We start from the raw sequence: 17,223 nt of genomic DNA, 5'->3' as shown, positions 1-17,223 counted from the left end.
CTCTCAGAATGCTCAGTCTTCAGTGGAAAAAGCGAAGTCGGTGGAGAAAAAAATGTAAGCCTTGACTACGGAAGCCTAAGATGTAAAATAAGACAGTATTACAGAAACCAAAAGGGATATTTCAAGAAATATTTGGTAATCACCAGAGCAAAATATGTCGAGAAATCCTTGATAATAGACACCGGAGCTCTTTGAAAAAGAGTGTGGTAAAGCCAAGTTGTAGTGGATTAAAATAATAAAGGATGAGGGGCACCTGGCTGGCTCAGTCAGTAGAGCCTGCTACTCTTAACCTTGGGGTTGTGAGTTCGAGCCCCACACTGGGTGTAGAATTACCTTAAAATTAAAATTAAAAGAATAAACGAGGAAGTAGAGGAAGTGGTTGTGTGGAGTACAAGGGAAAGGAAAAACATAATCTCTCTTGAAGAGTCAGGCAAAGATTTTTGTCCAGGTAAAATAGACCCAAGACAGTTGGGGGTAGGAAGGACTAAGCTAATGAGAGAAATGATGATGATACAGAAGTGGGGACCATCTCATGGGAAAGATACTGCTCAAAAAGCAGGAAAGAAGGGACGACACTGGAGCACAGGCTGGGGACATGCCTCTTCCTGTGAAGCTGCAAGTTTGAAGGCCTGAAAACGAAGGTTGGGGACCATATGCACACAGGAGTCCTGTGCCTGGATGGAGGGGCCCTGACCTCCATCTTAGATATAAACTAGCAGGAACCACCTTTTCCAGGGAATCGGGATCAAAGAGCTGGAGACAAGCAGAGGAATTCCTAGGACTGTGGCTGACAGAATTGAATACTCTTTTTTCTTAAAAATAGGGCACTCGGGGCGCCTGGGTGGCTAAGTGGGTTAAGCCTCTGCCTTCGGCTCAGGTCATGATCTCAGGGTCCTGGGATCGAGTCCCGCATCGGGCTCTCTGCTTGGCAGGGAGCCTGCTTTCTCCTCTCTCTCTCTGCCTGCCTATCTACCTACTTATGATCTCTCTCTGTCGAATAAATAAATAAAATCTTTTTAAAAAAATGTTTAAAAAAATAAAAAATAAAAAAAAATAGGGCACTCATTTCTTTTTTTGTAACTCCCCAGAAGATGTATATACATTACTGGGTTTGTGACCATTCTCCTCCAAGGGTCAGCTGGGCGATCTCTGGATGGCAGTGCCATCAGGGCTGACCTCAAAAGGCAGGGTAAACTGTCAGCAGGAATACAGTTCTTCCTTCCTCACTGATTCATTCAAAAAGGATTTATTCAGCCTGATTGCAGACACACTAGAGCCCAGCCTTTCTTCAGAGGTCCACGCACTGGAGTGGAGAAAAGGACTGACAGATTCTTAACCTGCAGGCCAGCGTCTTTACTTACTTTGCTGTCTCCCTAGGCTCTCCGTTCTCATTCAGAGGATCCAGCCCAAATGGCCTCTGGAGGTTTTCCCTGCCTGAACAGCAGAAGTTTCGTGGCCCCTAGTAGCCCCACTTCTCTACTGCTGAGAAAGGGTGCTTGGGCTTCAGTGAGGGACTAGGGGAGGTGATAATGTCTGTCTTTTCCACCAGCCTATCTAGATAACACAGCTACCAAACTGGTGGGAGCCCCCCTCCCCCCCGCCCCACCTTAAGAAAGGGCTATTTGCAGGGTCAGAAAGGGCTGGGGAAAATGGATAGTGGAAGTGGACGAGAATTTGGGGAAGGAAGTCACATATTACTGATGCTGACTGCCTCCCTCCTCCGTGGTTCACCCCCTTCAGACTGAGGCTTCTGAGAACTTTGAAGGAGGGGGTGGTGGCTTTAGTGGGGAGAGTCCATTCCCTTCGCTTTTTTATCTTCCTGCCCAGATGCCCAAATACCGCTTGCAGTTCCCTGGAGAGAAAAGACCCCCTCACCCTGCCTCAGGCGCAGGGCTTCAGCCCATCTGCTGGTGAGAAAGGAGGGGCAGTCTTTCCCAGGAGATCCTGGAGAATCAACTGGAAGATCCGTGCACCTAGGGAGACCCATCTACTAGACTTGGAAGGCATTTCGGCTTACACGGGTAACAAGACGACTGGAGCTGAGCACCAGAGTGGGGTGGGGTCTAGGGGCAAGGGCTGACACATCAGGGTGGGGTCCTTTGGCCACCACGTGTCCAAGGCAGGCCGAGCGGCTCACCCGTGCCCACCCGTCTCGGAATGGTAGGAACAACCCCCCTCCCTGCGCCCAGTCTCACCGGCTCGGAGGCGCCAGGGCCCCCCCGGGGTCGGGGCGGGCCGGGGAAGGTAATGTAATTCCGACCCAGCTAACCCGATTATGGCGGCCTGCACCGGGCCGGGCGGCGGCGGGGGCGTGTCTAAAGCGCAGGGGCCCGCCGGGCCCGGGTCCCATCCCGGGAAGGACGCAGAGTTCACACACTCCCAGCTCCTGGGTCCCCGGCCAGAGGTCACAAGGTCACAGAGCGCCTTCAGTCTTTCCCCACCTCCCGTCCCTGACACACTCCAGGCACAGTTTCTGGAGTTGGGTGGGTGAAGGGCCTGTGGAAAATGACGCGGCTGAGACCGCCGAAGGCTTCAGTAAGGACCCACGTGTCGCCTGTGGCGATTTTGTCCTCTCGCCTTTGAGGGGGAAGTGTTTGAGAATTGACTTCCTAGGCGTAGAGTGGAGCGGCAGAGTCCCACGTTGGTGGTCCCCTGTGGGGGGCAGAACGCCACCCCCAGGCTTTCATCCGCCTGACTTAGCCTGGGTTGAGCCAATGGTACGCTTTACACCGATTTCGGAAAATCGAAATTCTAAGAAACACAGGGCACCGGTTACTGGGGTTCGGGGAAGAAGGTAGGGCCCCTACGGCAGAGGCCGGGAGGTGCACCAGGGTCGCTGGCCTGGAGTGGTTGCTCCCCGCCCTAGCCCACCAGACGCGCCCCGCCACCGCCTTCCCACACCTGTCCTCTTCCCGAGCCTCCAAATCGCCGGCGCCGTTCCCAACCGCTTCCCATCAAAGCCAGGAAGCCACAACGAGATTTGGTCTTCGAGGGCACTTAGGCGGGGGCCACAACGAATCTGGGAGTCGGCAAGCAGGACCCATCGCGAGGCGAAAATTGGGGCCTGTGGGAGAAGACACCTGCGAGGAAGCCGGTGTGGCCGAGGAAGCCCAAAGGCGGAGGCCGGCGAGGATGGAGTTGCTGTGCGCATCTCGCCTGACTCAGCGCGCAGCAGCCCTTGCTCCGGCCCCTCCCGTGCTGAGCCTGGTTCCTAACACCCTTGCCACCTCCCCCCTTATCCCCACCATCCCCGCCCGCCAGTTGTCCCGGCGTTTGGCTAAAACAGGCGTCTCTTTCCCTTTAACGGGTACGGCCCCGCCCCTGCCCTACCCCCAGCCCCCACTACCCACCCAGTGCTGATCTGTCAGTCACTGCCCCATCCCCAGCCGGCCAACCCTCTCCACCCCGGACTCGGGCAGAGGCCCTGGCAGCCCAGCGTCCATCTGCGCCTCAGGGACAGCAAGGGCGCTCCTGGGGCCCCCGCCGGTCGCGCTCCCCCGGGATGCGAGTCCCTGCGCCGACGCCCGGCAGAGGCCGGCACGGGCGCGGCTACTCCCAGTGCACAGGGATGAAGCTGTCCCGGGGGCCCCGGAGACCCGCAGCGGCCAGCCCCGCGGGCCCCTGAGGCTGCCGCCCCGAGCGCTCCGCTACTGGGTTCCCAGAGTTGCCTGGGGCGACCTCCCCAACCGCCAAAACTCCCGTGGTCCTCCTTGACCCGGACCCATGGAGCCGGCGGTCCTGGCCTCGCACAACCTCCCGCACCACGAGCCAATCAGCTTTGGCATCGATCAGATCCTGAGCTGCCCGGAACCCCCCGGGAGCGGCCTAGGCCCCGGTCGCGCCGGCCAGAGCCATGGGGAGAGTGCAGCGTTCTCGGGTGGATTTCACGCAACCTCAAGCTATGGTCCGGCGGGTTCACTGGCCCCGCTACCTGGCAGCTCAGGCATGGGCCCAGGCGGCGTGATCCGCGTCCCGGCGCATCGTCCGATGCCAGTGCCTCCGCCCGCGGGAAGCGCGCCAGCAGTGCCTGGACCCTCGGGCTTGGGCGGAGCCGGGGGCCTAGCCGGACTCACCTTCCCTTGGATGGACAGCGGCCGCCGCTTTGCCAAGGACCGGCTCACGGGTGAGATTGCCCGACCCTCCAGCGTCCAGCCCCACATTGACCCCTTTTCCTCATCTTTGATCCTTCTGCTCCGACTCAAGTTCCCCGTACGCTCCCCGCCCGGATCGTCCCAGGGGATCTTCCCCCAACATGTTTCTCTTGGTCCTGATGCTCAGAGAGGCAATGGGGAGGGAGCTGCCGTCGATGTCCGCGCCCTCCTTTGCAGCCCACTGTCCACACTGCGGGTAGGGCAGGGTGAAGTTCCGGGGGCTGTCTCTTCCTCACCCAAGGGGGAGGGCCATTTCTTCCGAGGCCCTTTCTTGTCTGGAGGCCTTTGCTGGGATGGCGCCCGGCTTCGAACATCTGGAAGGGCCGCCCTGAAAACCCTGCCCTGTTTTTTCTTCCTCCCTGTAGCTGCACTCTCGCCCTTCTCCGGGACGCGGCGCATAGGCCACCCCTATCAAAACCGGACCCCCCCAAAGAGGAAGAAGCCGCGCACGTCCTTCTCCCGCTCGCAGGTGCTGGAGCTGGAGCGGCGCTTCCTGCGCCAGAAGTACTTGGCCTCGGCGGAGAGGGCAGCGCTGGCTAAGGCCCTGCGCATGACCGACGCACAGGTCAAGACTTGGTTCCAGAACCGGCGCACCAAGTGGCGGTGAGGCTTGGGGCGAGCGAGGGCTCGCGGGAGGCGTCAAGTGGTGGCGCGGCGCGGGGCTGGGTTGGAACCGCGGGCCCGGCCGGTGACGAGGCGCGGGGTGGGCGCGGGGTAGGCGAGGGCCGGCCTAGCTGACCCCGCGTTTCCGCTCGCCTAGGCGCCAGACGGCGGAGGAGCGCGAGGCGGAGCGGCACCGCGCCGGCCGGCTGCTCCTGCACCTGCAGCAGGATGCCCTACCGCGGCCTCTGCGGCCGCCGCTGCCCCCGGACCCACTCTGCCTGCACAACTCGTCGCTCTTCGCGCTGCAGAACCTGCAGCCCTGGGCCGAGGACAACAAGGTGGCTTCCGTGTCTGGGCTCGCCTCGGTGGTGTGAGCGACGCGGCCCGACCGGCCGAGAGCTCTCTAACGGACTGAGGCGCCGCGCGGAGCGCCCGGCCCAGGACCATGGAGCGCGCGGCTGACCACGCCGTGGTGCCGTGGTTCCGTGGTAGCGGAGCTGGTGAGGAGGAGCTGGCTTTGAGGCTGTCGTCGAGGGCTCCACGGCCGCCGCGGGCTCCCAGGCTTGCGTTTCGAGGTTGTGCCGCGCTTTTAGACGTGACCTTTCCCGCCATTTCCCACTTAACTGCGGTCGCAAGGCAGCTGGAACCCGAGGAGCCCAGAAGGCGGGACTTGCGGTATGGTAGCCAATGAGGTGAGGGGAGGGGGCGGACTGGCCAATGGGAGCTGCTCTCCCGAGGACTTTGGATTCTTCGGAGGGTGGGTTCAAGCTGGGGTTCTGGACCCACAGAGCAGCCTAAAGGTGGTGCTGGGAAGGGATGGCGGCAGCTCGCACGGCCTGGGTCTATATCAAAGGTGCGAAGGAAGGAAGACACCAATGACAGCGGAATAATGGAAGAGGAGCTAGAGGGCAAGGGTCTGACTGTGACAGGAACCAGAGGGTTATCCACACTGGGCATCTCATTCTTCAACTGTAAAATAATCGCTAAGGATACCTTTCTGACTTTGAACCTCATGTTGTGTGTGTTCAACCTTCTGACTCCCCCTCCTCCTTGAGCCTCACAATACGCCTGGGTGGCAGGCAAGACGGATACTAACACACCCAACGAAACAGAGAATCTGGGAACACTAACACGTCTCTAGTCTCCTGTGGGGACAGACAGAGGAAACGGGGAGGCAGTGGATAAAATTAATGGACCCCGTGGAGTTAGGCTGAGCAGATTTTGGCAAATAACTAGGATTATCCAAGAAGAATCAAAGATAATTCCAGGGTTGGAGATGTAGAGGATGGGGAGAGAAATGGTGTTGTGGATAATGAAGGGGAAATTGAAAGATTAGAGCAAGATAACTACAGGCAAAACTGAACGCCAGACCTAAAAAGAATACATTCTAGAAAAGTGCTTTTGGGGCAGGTTGGGTGACATCCACATAGGGGTGGAGATAGATGGAATGATGAGAACAGATAGACTCTCCAAGGGAAGACACTCTGAGGAGAGAAACAGAGTTCTGAGGATTAAATCTTTCTTTCCACCAATTTCTACAAACACATTTACAATGTACAAGATGATGGAAGATATAAAAATTAATAATTTAAACGAAGAAAAGGGAAAGGAGTACCCAGCTGGGGAAAAAGGAAAGCATGATGTCTCTGAAGTTGTTAGAAAAGCTTCAGCATGCTGGTGGGCTAGGGGCTGCTGGGAAGCTTGTTGGTGGAAAATTGAAAGTTGGGGGATGGCTTCAATAGCCTTAAGGTTTAAGAAGGAGCTGGATCTAAGATGTATGTGGAAAACAGGGAAGATTTTGTCTGATTTCTTATAGCACTCTCATTCTTCCTCCCAGGTAGGTGGGAGCAAGATAAAGGCAAGTAAGCTTGGGGCAGGGTCAGAGACCATCTGTACTCAAACTACACATTTTCTGGGTTAGTGACAGCCAGGTCATTTATACCGCAAAGGGTTGCCCACAGGTGGGGCCAGGCAAGAAGATGTTGCTGGAGGAGTTGGATGATACCGTGTCGTGTCATCTCTAACTCATGGATCCTGTATGTGCTGCTGCAGAATCAAACTAAAATTTGGCACCACAGAAAAAGAACTTTTATAGATCAAAATGAAGTACACAAAGGTGGGTTTGGCATAAGTTGGGGGTTTGGGGGGTACATCAGTCATTCTCCAATAAATAGAAGAAGGCTAAGGAAAGGGTCCAACCTTATGTATACTGTGGCTTACCCAGTCTCCTCTATTCTCAGTCCACCATTTCTTGAGACTCAGGTTCTAGGATTTACATTTGACCCTAACCTTTGGTTGGCTACCTCAGTGCTAGCCTGAGAGAGGATCTAATGCCTTCACATGAGCTCAGTTCCACTCCTTAGGCAGGTCACTGCAGGACACAGGCATCTCCAAACTCTTGGGTGGAGGAGGATTCACGCTCTACTGAAGAATCTGCCATTTCTTCTCTCAGCTGATTCAGGAGGTCTCTGCTCTCGCTGGGAGGCAAGTTACTCAGGAAGTATGGAGGGGCCAACTCTACCAGCCTGACAGAGAGAGTCACAATTAGATGATTTCTGTACCCTCTCTTATAATGCAGATTCTTAAACTTCTTCCCATTCCTTCCACAAACCCTGTGCCCTTGAATCATATGTCACTACAGACTACTAAGATATCCTCTTCTCCTTAAGGCTCTCTAACTCCCCAGCCATAATTTTGGCCCCAAGAAGAGGAATAGGCAATGTAAGAGGGGCATCAGGGAACTCACATTTGTGGTTGAATCTCAGAAACAATGGAAAGGCAGTTGTCTTTTGAAATGGAGAAAGTGTGGTAAAGAACCCATGGCGGGGGTCTGGTTGGAGACCTGCGGCTTCGGTAGCAGCAGTACGGGGAGAGCTGGGCCACGTGCTTATGGGTCAGGAGCAGATAATTTCCAGTCCCGTCTGTGTCTCGAGCCACCTCATTGAAAAGCAAAGACAGTGGAGAAGTAAGTGAGGGAGAAGAGGAAGGCAGTAGAAAAAAGAAAAGGGGGGTGCTGAGAAAGAATTAGGAAGGGCAGAGAGAGTATTAAAAGTAAAGCACCATCTCTAGGTGTTAGAGTCCCTGACATATGGCATTTCCCATAGGCCCCTATACCCCAACACCTCAAAGGAAAAGTTTCTCCTGGTTCTAAAAAATCCTTTGAACGGTCACCCAGACCCCAGTTTCAGAGGTGGCATATCAATTTTTGGTCCCCCTGCTTTCTCCTCCTTTTATGACCTTCGCCCCAACTCTTTCCCCTAACCTTAAGGAAGTATCCCGACAGCAGTGCTTTCTGAAGGTCTCTGCGATTCTGCTCAGAGCCAAAGGCTGGCTGGGACAGTGGAAGTTCAATTTGTTGCATGAGTTCTAGGAGGTCACCTCGAAGTTTCTGGGCTTGGCACAATGCTGCCCAGTTTAGTCCCCGAGCCTGGCACCAAGCCTTGTCTGCTCCACCTACAAAAGGAAAGGGAACAGCTACAGCTGCAAAGAGTCCCCCAAGAGAACCCAGCCCTTGGCCGAAGGGCCTCCTCCTCCTGGGCATAGAGATTTGCCAGCTGGTTGCACACCATTTCCCCTCTTTGGAAAATCTGGCATTTTTAAAGAAGATGCAGAGTGGGCTACTCACTCTGTATAAAGGCTTCGTACACCTGGATCAGAGAACTGTGATCACCATCTGTATGTTCCAGGGCCCGACGCAAGGCAGCTTCTTCTGCAGAGAGTGGAGGATGGGTGAACCCAGGAGCAGCTGGAGAAGAGAGGAAGGTCGTTTTGGGGAATGAGAAAGGACAGCAGTACAGAAGGGTGAAAAGGTAGCAAGTGTCACTTTGGGAAATTTATTCAAGATATTGATAACTTTCTAGGTGCTCTGTACTTTATTAGACATTGAGGATAAATAAATGAAAGACAATCTCTGCCCCAAATAGCTTAGGGTCTGGTGAGAGAGATAAGCAAACCTGATCAGCACAACAGGTGTGTGAGCCAATATTTGAAGTTCTTTTTTTTTTTTTTAAGATTTTGTTTATTTATTTGTCAGAGAGAGAGCACAAGCAGGGGGAGTAGCCAGCAGAGGGAGAAGCAGGCTCCCCGCTGAGCAAGGAGCCTGGTGTGGGACTTGAAACCAGGACCCTAAGATCATGACTTGAGCGGAAGGCAGATGCTTAGCCAACTGATCCACCCAGGCATCCCAGTATTTGAAGTTTTGTTAGGAATTAGCTCAATAGAGAAGAGGCAGAGAGAATCTGAACTGTGCACATGGCAAGGCACAGAAATTAGTAGTATGGCCTGTTGGAGACCTGCATGCACCTAGTACGGCTAGGGGGAATGGCATGTGAGGCAGACTGGCAGGAGAGAAAGCTAGAAAGGCAGGTGTGGGCCAGGTCACAAGAGGCTGGATGTGCTGTGCCAATGATGCATTATGTCCAGAAGATAGAGAATAGCAGTTGAAAAGAGTTTTGATGGAAGAGAGTCCAAGTGTTTAAAGTTTACTTGAAAACATAGGAGGCTAAAGGGATCCATGCTGAGTGGTGGTGAGGATCTAACATTGGCATTGCTAGTGTTGAGACAAATAGATGAATTTTAAAAAAACAGTTTGGAGATAAAAATGAAAGAACCTGGGGAAAGATTAGGATAATGGTAGTGGAGCTGCAGAGAGGATGGCATGATTCAGTGGTGGTGGAGAGCGAACAGTTTAAGCAAGTGCTTGACTTCGGTTCCTGGCTGGCGCACTGTGGCCAATTCTGATAGAAATGTCCATTAGGCATCGGATATATACACCTAAGATTCAGAAAAATGGCACTGGCAGGGAGGTAGAAGGATTGGACATTTTAAGTGTAAAGATGGTTGTGCATGAACTTGCTCAGAGAGCTCAAGGAATGAGAAGGCAAAAGGTGCAAGGATGGAACTCTGAGGCCCCATTTACAGCAGAGGAGCAGAGGACAAAGAGCCAGGGAAGAGAGGAAGGGACCTGCTGGACGGCCAGAGAAGCAAGATTAAAACCTGGCAGAGGGAGTCACAGAGTTTTAGGGAGGCAGCAGTTCCTTTGTTCGTTTGTTCCTCCCTCCCTCCCTCCCTCCCTTCTTTCTTTTTAAGATTTTATTTATTTATTTGACAGAGACAGCCAGAGAGGGAACACAAGCTGGGGGAGTGGGAGAGGGAGAAGCAGGCTTCCCGCTGAGCAGGGAGTCTGATGCGGGGGCTCGATCCCAGGACCCCAAGCTCATGACCTGAGCCAAAGGCAGATGCTTAGCACCCAGCCCCCCAGGTGCTGAGGGGACAGTTTCAAGGCAGGAGTGGTCGGCATTTTCAAGTGTTAGAAGGTCATAAGGAATAAGGACGCAGAAGTATTCAGGGGGTTCAGCCTCCGTGGGGTGGGGGACGTCCCGGCTGAGCTGTGGGATTTGTCAGTGCTGTGTGCCGATGGCTGTGATGCAGTGGGCAGGGACACCCCGGGGCCTGGGGTAGAGATGATTCTGTATAGTTGCAGGGGAGTAGAGGCTGGAGGGAGAGCAGTGTGCAGGTCTCGTAATAACAGGAGAGATTTACGCACCTTGGGGGCAAGAACGAGCGTTGGGAGGAGGCTAAGGAGACAGGAGAGGGCTGAGTGGTTAGGGCTGGTTTTGGGGGCACTGCGAGGGAAGCCGAGGGGCAAGAGCTGCCATTTGGAGCACCAGAAAGGGCTGAGAAGGGCTGAAGCGGCGGCAGGAGTTAGAGAAAGAAGTGATTCATACCAGTGAGCATGGCAGCGAGGGTGAGCATCTCGTCTACACAGTCAAACTCGCAGGAGGCCAGCAGGGCTTTGGCCAGCTCGGGGGGCAGCGGGAACTCTGACAGGATGACCCCCAGGTCTGAGAGGTTCCCATCATCATCCAGGGCTGCCAGGTAGTCCAGGTCTTCCAGGGCCTGCATCAGGGCTTCTGGAGCTGGTGAGGAAAGAGGGCTGAGCGGGCAGGGAGTATCGGAGCCTGGAGGTCAGACAGCAGGACCTGGGGGGTGGGTGCTCACCAGGCCGGTCCAGGAAGTGACACTCCCCAGGCTCTGCAATCTGTCTTCTCTTTAGAAGTAACACCACAGGGCTCAGATTCTCCTCACATATCCTGGCTGTGGGCAGCAGGGGCGCCTCTAGTTCTAGGAAGGACTTAGGGTACAGGCAGAGGCAGGACCCTGAGGGGAGAAAGACCTGGGAAAGAAGGCCACTGCAGATTTCTTGGGTTTGTGTGTGGGGATTCTTTTCATGTTTGATCTCAGTAGCGCAAAGGCTTTTACCTGGTGGGAGCCCTCTTGCCCGCAGTCTTCTTGCCTCTGCCTGACACTTGCTGATTGGTCTCAACACTTGGGATTCTGCTCGAATCTGAGGATTGTACACCTGTCACCGCCCCCCCCAACCAAGGCCAAGACAGATCAGAGTGGGCCACTTCTATCCTTAGCCCCCACATCCCCTCATCTCTCTCACTCACACTTCGAAGCTCCAGTCCTGAGTCAATGACATGTCGGATGGAAGGGAGGGAGAAGGAGAAGTCAGCCAGCCAGTGAGTGACCACGACCTTTCGGGCACCCAAGTCTGTGTCCTCGTATGCAGCATGAACGGCTGGGCCACATCCAGGGTGAAGGGGCAGCACCCGTGGTGGAGGCCCCCTGAGAGCCAAGGGCCCCACCTCCCTGGACAAGGATTCACAGCACAGCAAAATTTCCTGAAGGGAGGGGTGGGGCATTAAGGCAGTTCTCACCTTTTTAGTGACAAACCCCTTTGAAAAAACTGATGAAAGCTATGGCTTTTCATTCTGGAAAAATGCACATAAAGTTGTCAAAATTTTAGGAATTCACTGAGCCATAGTCTCTGTGTTAGATGGGTGGTAGACCTCTTTATCCCCAAATCCTTCAGTTTTTCCTGAGGACTCCAACATAGTAAATACTACAACTTCAGTGTTCCTAATAAGCATTGCTCCAACTCCCCCAGGAAAGGAAGGCGGCATACGTGAGGACCTCCTTCTGCAGCCCACTTTTACCTCCTCACTGGGCAGGTACACCAGCACATCTCCTGGAGCTTCCTTCGTACACAATTCAATCACAGCTTGGCAGGCAGCTTCCACTCGATCGGTAGGGACAGTGTCCCTGTACACAGGTGTGGGACACGTGCCAGGCCGTCTGGGTACATGCACAGTAGGAGGGTTGCCCCAGAAGGCTTGGAGCTTGGGTTCAAGGGCAGGGTCAGTAACCACAACCACTCTCGAGTCCCCTGGAAGGTTTCCCAGCCTGGCATTTCGCAGGAGCCCCTGGAGCAAGTCCGAGGCCACTGACCGCTCCTGGGCCTCATCCAGCACCAGCACACCCCAGGCTCCTGTGCCCCGGGTTGAGGCTACCTCCTGCAGAAGCAGCCCGTCCCAGCAGAACCTGTTGACATTGGCAGTAGGCAGAGGAGTCAGGGTGGACACTGAACAGCTCCAGAAACCTAGGGGAACATCTGCCTGGGGGGGGGCCTAGATTTTGATAGCAAGGTCAGAAAAAATGACCGTGTGAACCTGTATTGAGACCCACAACCTCACTGATGATGCTTTTTTTGAAAGCTGTACTCCAGCTGGGCAGGTGAGGCCCCTGACTGGGGTTAAGGGCTTAATTCAGCATTGTGTTGGGCATGATCTAAAGGGTAACATGGGCTGAGGGAGCATTGAGTGAGGTGTCAGAGGTCTGGGCTTGTTTCTACTGGGTGAGGAAAATCAGATTTGGGTCAGGCCTGCCAAGAGGCCTCACCTGAGTACGGTGTCTGGCCCTGTGCAGTCCTCTTGGGGAATGCTGTATCCAACCTCATGACCCAGGGTTAGGTCCATCTCATCGGCAACCCGCATGGCCAGGCTCAGGGCTGCCAGAGGGTGGGGCTGAGTGACAGTCACTCGGCCTTCCTGGAACCCCCTGGCCAGTGCAAACTCTGCACACCACTGAGGGATCTGGGGTAGGAACAGGAAAGGACAAGCAGTCAGCGAGATGCTGGACTTCAGTCAGAAGTACAGGGGGACCTGTGGCCATTTTCATTTGGGGAGTCCCCTGGTCCTTCAACAGCCCCCTGGGCTTTGACCACTCCCCTGGAACCCCAAGCAGCCCAATCCCCACCTTGCTAGGGGAAGGACCAGTTCTGTAGTCCCTCCCTTTGTCTACTCCCAGAATCTCCCCCCACCTGGGTACTCCTGCCAGAGCCAGGCTCTCCAGACACCAGCACCACTCCACCGGGGCTACTCTCCAACTGCTCCAAGAAGGTAAAGCGAGAAGCCCAGATGGGTAAGGCTCGGCGCTGCTCAAGCAGCTCGTAGTAGCGGGAAGAGAATGGGAGCCCATCAAAGGGGTTCACAGCCAATTCAGACTCCCCGGGGTTTGGGCCAGACTCTTCTGCCAGCCCAAGACGCTGAGAGGCCATGGTAGCTGACTGGTAGTACCTACAGAAGGCAAGGCAGTGATTAAGGCCTTGTATTAGATGACTGACACCAATTTCCCACCCTTGATCCCTAACCTGTACCCTCAGGCGGTAATGTGCTGGGGTCCATCCTTCCCAGCATTTCTTGCCTGCCAGGAAACAGTGGAGACTTGAGTCTGAAAGTGAGGGACGATTAGAAGTGGACTATTAACCTGTTAGTCAGGTAGTAAAAATCCTGTGACTAACACAGGGGGCCTCCAGGGCAGCAGGAATTATGGTAACCTGCGGGAGGTCCTGAGGGGAAAAGCCTAAAGAGATAAAGAATAGGAGAAGGGAGAGGGTAGGAACCGGGGAGCAGGGCCACAAGGATCCTGGATTCAAACCTGCTTGCAGCTCTGAGACGTGTCACATCGGCAGCCAGGTCCAGACCCACCCAGCCAGTCACCACCAACCCAGATCCAGTGAAGTACAAAGGTAAATTCCGGCTCCACCCTGGGGCTTGGCTTAAATAGGAATCCTTAAGCCTGGTTTTGGGGTGTGGCCATTTGCTCCACCTTATTTAATCTGTCATAAGCCTATGGAAAACAGGTTCCAGATCCCACACCCAGCATGTATGTGCTATAGTGTACACTGTTTGTTTGTGAAAGGCATCTTGGGACTTGTAGTTTTGGAGCTGTGTCTTCACAAAACTGGGCTGAACACCCAAGCTAGGGTCCAGCTGCTACTGGTCTTCAGTTCAGTTACACTTCCACAGTATCACTCATTTCTTGACACGAAGGGGTGATTTCAACCACTTCTCACAAACCCACAAAGGGGCTCTCACTGCTGTTCCCCCACAACCAGGGGAAAAGGAACCTGCTCAGTGGGCTTTTGAGCCCCAGAGAGGCAACAGAGACTTGAGTGAAAACCCTGAATTTAATATGATTTTGCGGGGAGCCCCATCCATCCCTTTTTACCACCCACCCTTCCAGCCAGTTTTAAGTTGGGTGAGGGCTGCCCCCAGTCTCCGTCCTGCGGCTCTGGGTGCCATCCTGTGCTCAGTCAGCCTCCTGGGCCTGTCTCTCTGTGAATCTCCTGCGAGACATAGGAAGAAGACATTGTGTGGGCTTTGCCACATTAGCCCTATGATTAGCTCTCTTCTCCAGCCTGCCCCTTCTTACCCACTGTCCTCTAAGCCCCTCACCTTCTCGCATATTCATAGAGTGCCTGCTTGCGCTCCTGTAGGCTCTCCTGCCGGGCCCAGGAGGACTTGGCAAATGTGAGGGCTGTGGGCTGAGGGGTCACCGGGCCAGAGCTGGGGAACTGAGGTGATCACAATGTCAAAGGGCTTGCGAAGTCATCATCATTAAACACGCATCGAACGCCTACTTTGCAAGAGAGGCACTGTGCTAGGGTCTCAGGATCAAAAGAGACATCAAGGATAGGGAGTATGTAGACTGCCCATCCCAGCCCTAGTCCTGGACCCTACCATTTCCTGGGTCTCACCTTGGGGGTGGAGGCTGTGGGAAGGGACTGGGTCCCTTCAGTGATATCTTCAGGCATGAACGCTACAGCTCCCTCAAGCAGATTAGTGATGGTCAAGTCTACACAGCCAGTTCTGGCTGGGGAGAAGGGAAGAGAGAAGAAGGGAGTCTGTTTTCCTGCTCACCTTTTCCCCTCACCACCCACTTTTCCTCTCTGCGTCTGTCTCCTGTGTGAGGCTACCCTTTCCCATACCCAGGTCTCTCTGGATGACGCCCAGTGGCACATGGGGTAAAACCTCCTTGACTCTCTGAGCCAGAGTTGCCAGCTGCACATCAGGAGAAGGGCCAGGGGAGGGAGGGAAAGAAGACTGGGCTGCAAAAAAGAAATCCGAAACATGGTGAGTGGAGAACTGGGAGGAAGGTGAGACTGACTAGCACAGGAATAGGAAGGGAATCACAACAGGCTGAGAAAACCCAAACAACTTTGTGTATAGAGACTACACACCTGATTGAGGGCGCAATCTGGGGTGTCTTTGTCGTTTCATGTGCTCTGCTTTGTCTGCTGGAGTGAGTCGTGTCCCTGTCTGGCCCAATTCTTTGGCCACCAGCTAGGGAGAATTGGAAGGTTGGAACTGTCAAGGTTTCAAGACTTCCTCCCCCTACTCTTAAAGAAAAACCCCACCTCCACCCTGCCTGTGTACCCTACCACCTGTTGTACACGGAGGGCAAACTCCTCATTCCCCTCCCCCAGCTGGCGATGAACAGGAGGGAGCCACCTGCAAAAAAAAAAAAAAAAAAATCCAGGACCATGTTGTGTATGCCTGGGGTAGAGGCTGTCACCCTCTCCCCACTTTGATACTTCTTCTCATGTAACAGTTGTAATCAGGGTGGGAAAACAATACACACTTTGTATTGCTTCTGTGATAGAACCTTGAAACTAAGATCTGCAAATGGGCAGGGAAGAGACAACCTCCCTGACCTTGAGGTGAGCTTCTCCCAGCCACCAAAAAGTGAAGACAGTTAATACCTTACTTGATACACCGTGAAAGGAACGAAAAGTGACCACAGCAGTTCTGAGACCCAGGAGGCATCGGACACCGTCTGAAGGGAGGGCATGAAGTGCGGTCTAAGCCTGGGCCAGGAGTGGGAAACTTACCCTCCAAGCCCCAGAGATTTCCTGTCCAACACACACTCACCACAGAGACTAGGGGTCTCTGGACTCGCAGGGTAAGAGGTTGTACCACATCCTGAATAGAAAATGGCCAGGAACTAGAAGATGGAAGAGAGAATAGGATGGGATTCTAGCCAGCCGGTCAGCACCTGACTCAACAGAAAACTGTCAAACTGCAGGAGTAGATAAATGAGTAATAAAGAGGTACAAGAGGAAAAGAACTAAAAGCGAACACAAAAGAAATAAACTAGGAGGGAAGAGGTAGGGCTGAAAATTGTGAAAACTCAAGGGCCCCCAAGCTTCACCACCTACCCAGCTGGAGACCAATACCTGTGCTCACCCACCTGAAGCGCAGGAGCCCCTCCCGGCCATTGGTGGCCTCTTCCTCAGGGAATAGCAGCAGAGGGGTGGGGGGAAGCCTCGTGGAAGCACAGAATCTTTTGAGTGACTCCACCAACTCCCCCCGCCCATCCATCTCCATGAAGCCTCGAGACCAGCACACAAAACTTGGGGGACTATTGAGTAGAGGCTGGGAATCGAAAAGAGAGAAGGCAAGAAAAGAACATTGGGAAGTGAGAAGAACTGACCTGTGGGGGTAGAAAAGTGGAATTAGGGGTCAGGCTCACTATTTCGTGGTCCCCAAGGGAAACGCGGGCGGGCAAAGGGGAGCCTCGGGCTGGGTCCCAGGGAACCGCCCCGTGGAGCTCTCGGCTTCGCCCCCCACTCACCGTGCTACAGCTGGTGAGCAAGTTGACTATGTTATGGTCGAAAGGCGTCACGTGGTTGGAAATGAGGACCCTGACGCGGTGATCCCGGAGTCCGGAGTCCTCCTGCCGGGCCACGAGCCCCAGCACCGCACACATGGTCCGCACCACGAACCTGGGGAAGCAGGCAGTGGTGACTTGACGGCCTCGGGCCGGGCCCAGCCCAGACCCTCCCGAAATCCCGGGGTCCTTACCTGCGAAGGACACTGTCTGGCAGAGCGCAGCTGACCAGGAAGACGTGGATCCCAAGAAAGAGGCGCAAGACGAGAAGGCAGAACCCGACTGGAGCGTAGAGCAGCAGCGCGAGGAGCAGGAAGCCGTCACCCGGGAGCCTGGGGGCGAAAGGCGGGGTGATCGGGCGCCGAAGGCCGAGTGGACTTGGGAGCCGGCCTCTTTCCGCCAGGGCTCTTACCGGTGCGAGTCAAAGAGCCGCTCCGGCCCCAGCGCGGGGGAAGGATCCATAGCTGCTGCTTTAGGACCGTCCGGCCGTCGCCGCCGCCGCCATCTTCGCGCCCCGCCGCAGAGGCTCCTGGGAAGGCGGAGTCTTCGGGCATCCGCCCAGGGTGCCGGCACCCGAAGTCTTGAGGCGCCCCGGAAGGGTTAGCGGTCCCGGCATGCCTCGCGGGCCCTTGGGCCACCTCATAACTCGTGTCCCGCGGGGACCACAATTCCC

At 54.8% G+C, this 17,223-nt stretch overlaps 3 protein-coding genes and 1 long non-coding RNA gene across 10 annotated transcripts; 1 reads left to right on the top strand and 3 right to left on the bottom strand.

Moving 5' to 3' along the window:
- Nucleotides 1–1,049: 1,049 nt before the first annotated feature.
- LOC125109224 (uncharacterized) lies at nt 1,050–4,611 on the bottom strand. The gene is made up of 2 exons (XR_007130155.1): nt 4,074–4,611; nt 1,050–3,064 (listed from the first exon to the last, which is right to left on the bottom strand). It is a non-coding gene; the product is annotated as an uncharacterized LOC125109224 (long non-coding RNA).
- TLX2 (T cell leukemia homeobox 2) lies at nt 3,713–6,211 on the top strand. Its single transcript, XM_047746010.1, has 3 exons — nt 3,713–4,123; nt 4,517–4,754; nt 4,912–6,211. The coding sequence occupies exons 1-3, from the start codon at nt 3,724–3,726 to the stop codon at nt 5,126–5,128; spliced, it is 855 nt and encodes a 284-aa protein (XP_047601966.1). The 5' UTR covers nt 3,713–3,723; the 3' UTR covers nt 5,129–6,211.
- A 614-nt stretch (nt 6,212–6,825) lies between these two features.
- DQX1 (DEAQ-box RNA dependent ATPase 1) lies at nt 6,826–13,910 on the bottom strand. Of its 4 annotated transcripts, XM_047743916.1 has the most exons (12): nt 13,536–13,910; nt 12,919–13,174; nt 12,498–12,691; nt 11,756–12,140; nt 11,207–11,440; nt 11,016–11,115; nt 10,755–10,913; nt 10,481–10,672; nt 8,380–8,499; nt 8,017–8,207; nt 7,501–7,691; nt 6,826–7,279 (listed from the first exon to the last, which is right to left on the bottom strand). In XM_047743916.1, exons 2-12 carry the CDS (start codon nt 13,153–13,155, stop codon nt 7,123–7,125), a joined length of 2,160 nt encoding a protein of 719 aa, XP_047599872.1. In that variant the 5' UTR covers nt 13,156–13,174; nt 13,536–13,910; the 3' UTR covers nt 6,826–7,122. The 4 variants fall into 4 exon arrangements, with proteins under 4 accessions (XP_047599872.1, XP_047599870.1, XP_047599871.1 ...); XM_047743914.1 differs by having other exon boundaries at nt 10,755–11,115; XM_047743915.1 differs by having other exon boundaries at nt 10,755–11,115; nt 12,919–13,910.
- Nucleotides 13,911–14,048: 138 nt separating this feature from the next.
- Nucleotides 14,049–17,173, bottom strand: AUP1 (AUP1 lipid droplet regulating VLDL assembly factor). Of its 4 annotated transcripts, XM_047743926.1 has the most exons (12): nt 16,963–17,140; nt 16,745–16,882; nt 16,515–16,665; nt 16,131–16,315; nt 15,812–15,884; nt 15,643–15,716; nt 15,325–15,391; nt 15,121–15,223; nt 14,869–14,988; nt 14,638–14,753; nt 14,336–14,454; nt 14,049–14,226 (listed from the first exon to the last, which is right to left on the bottom strand). In XM_047743926.1, exons 1-12 carry the CDS (start codon nt 17,010–17,012, stop codon nt 14,190–14,192), a joined length of 1,233 nt encoding a protein of 410 aa, XP_047599882.1. In that variant the 5' UTR covers nt 17,013–17,140; the 3' UTR covers nt 14,049–14,189. The 4 variants fall into 4 exon arrangements, with proteins under 4 accessions (XP_047599882.1, XP_047599881.1, XP_047599884.1 ...); XM_047743925.1 differs by having other exon boundaries at nt 16,515–16,882; nt 16,963–17,173; XM_047743928.1 differs by lacking the exon at nt 14,869–14,988 and having other exon boundaries at nt 16,963–17,143.
- Between the last annotated feature and the right edge of the window lie 50 nt (nt 17,174–17,223).

The sequence above is a fragment of the Lutra lutra genome, chromosome 9 (genome assembly GCF_902655055.1).
Source record: "Lutra lutra chromosome 9, mLutLut1.2, whole genome shotgun sequence".
NCBI lineage: Eukaryota > Metazoa > Chordata > Mammalia > Carnivora > Mustelidae > Lutra > Lutra lutra.
Note: the sequence above shows the minus strand (reverse complement) of the source record. Positions and strands in the feature narration are given on the sequence as shown.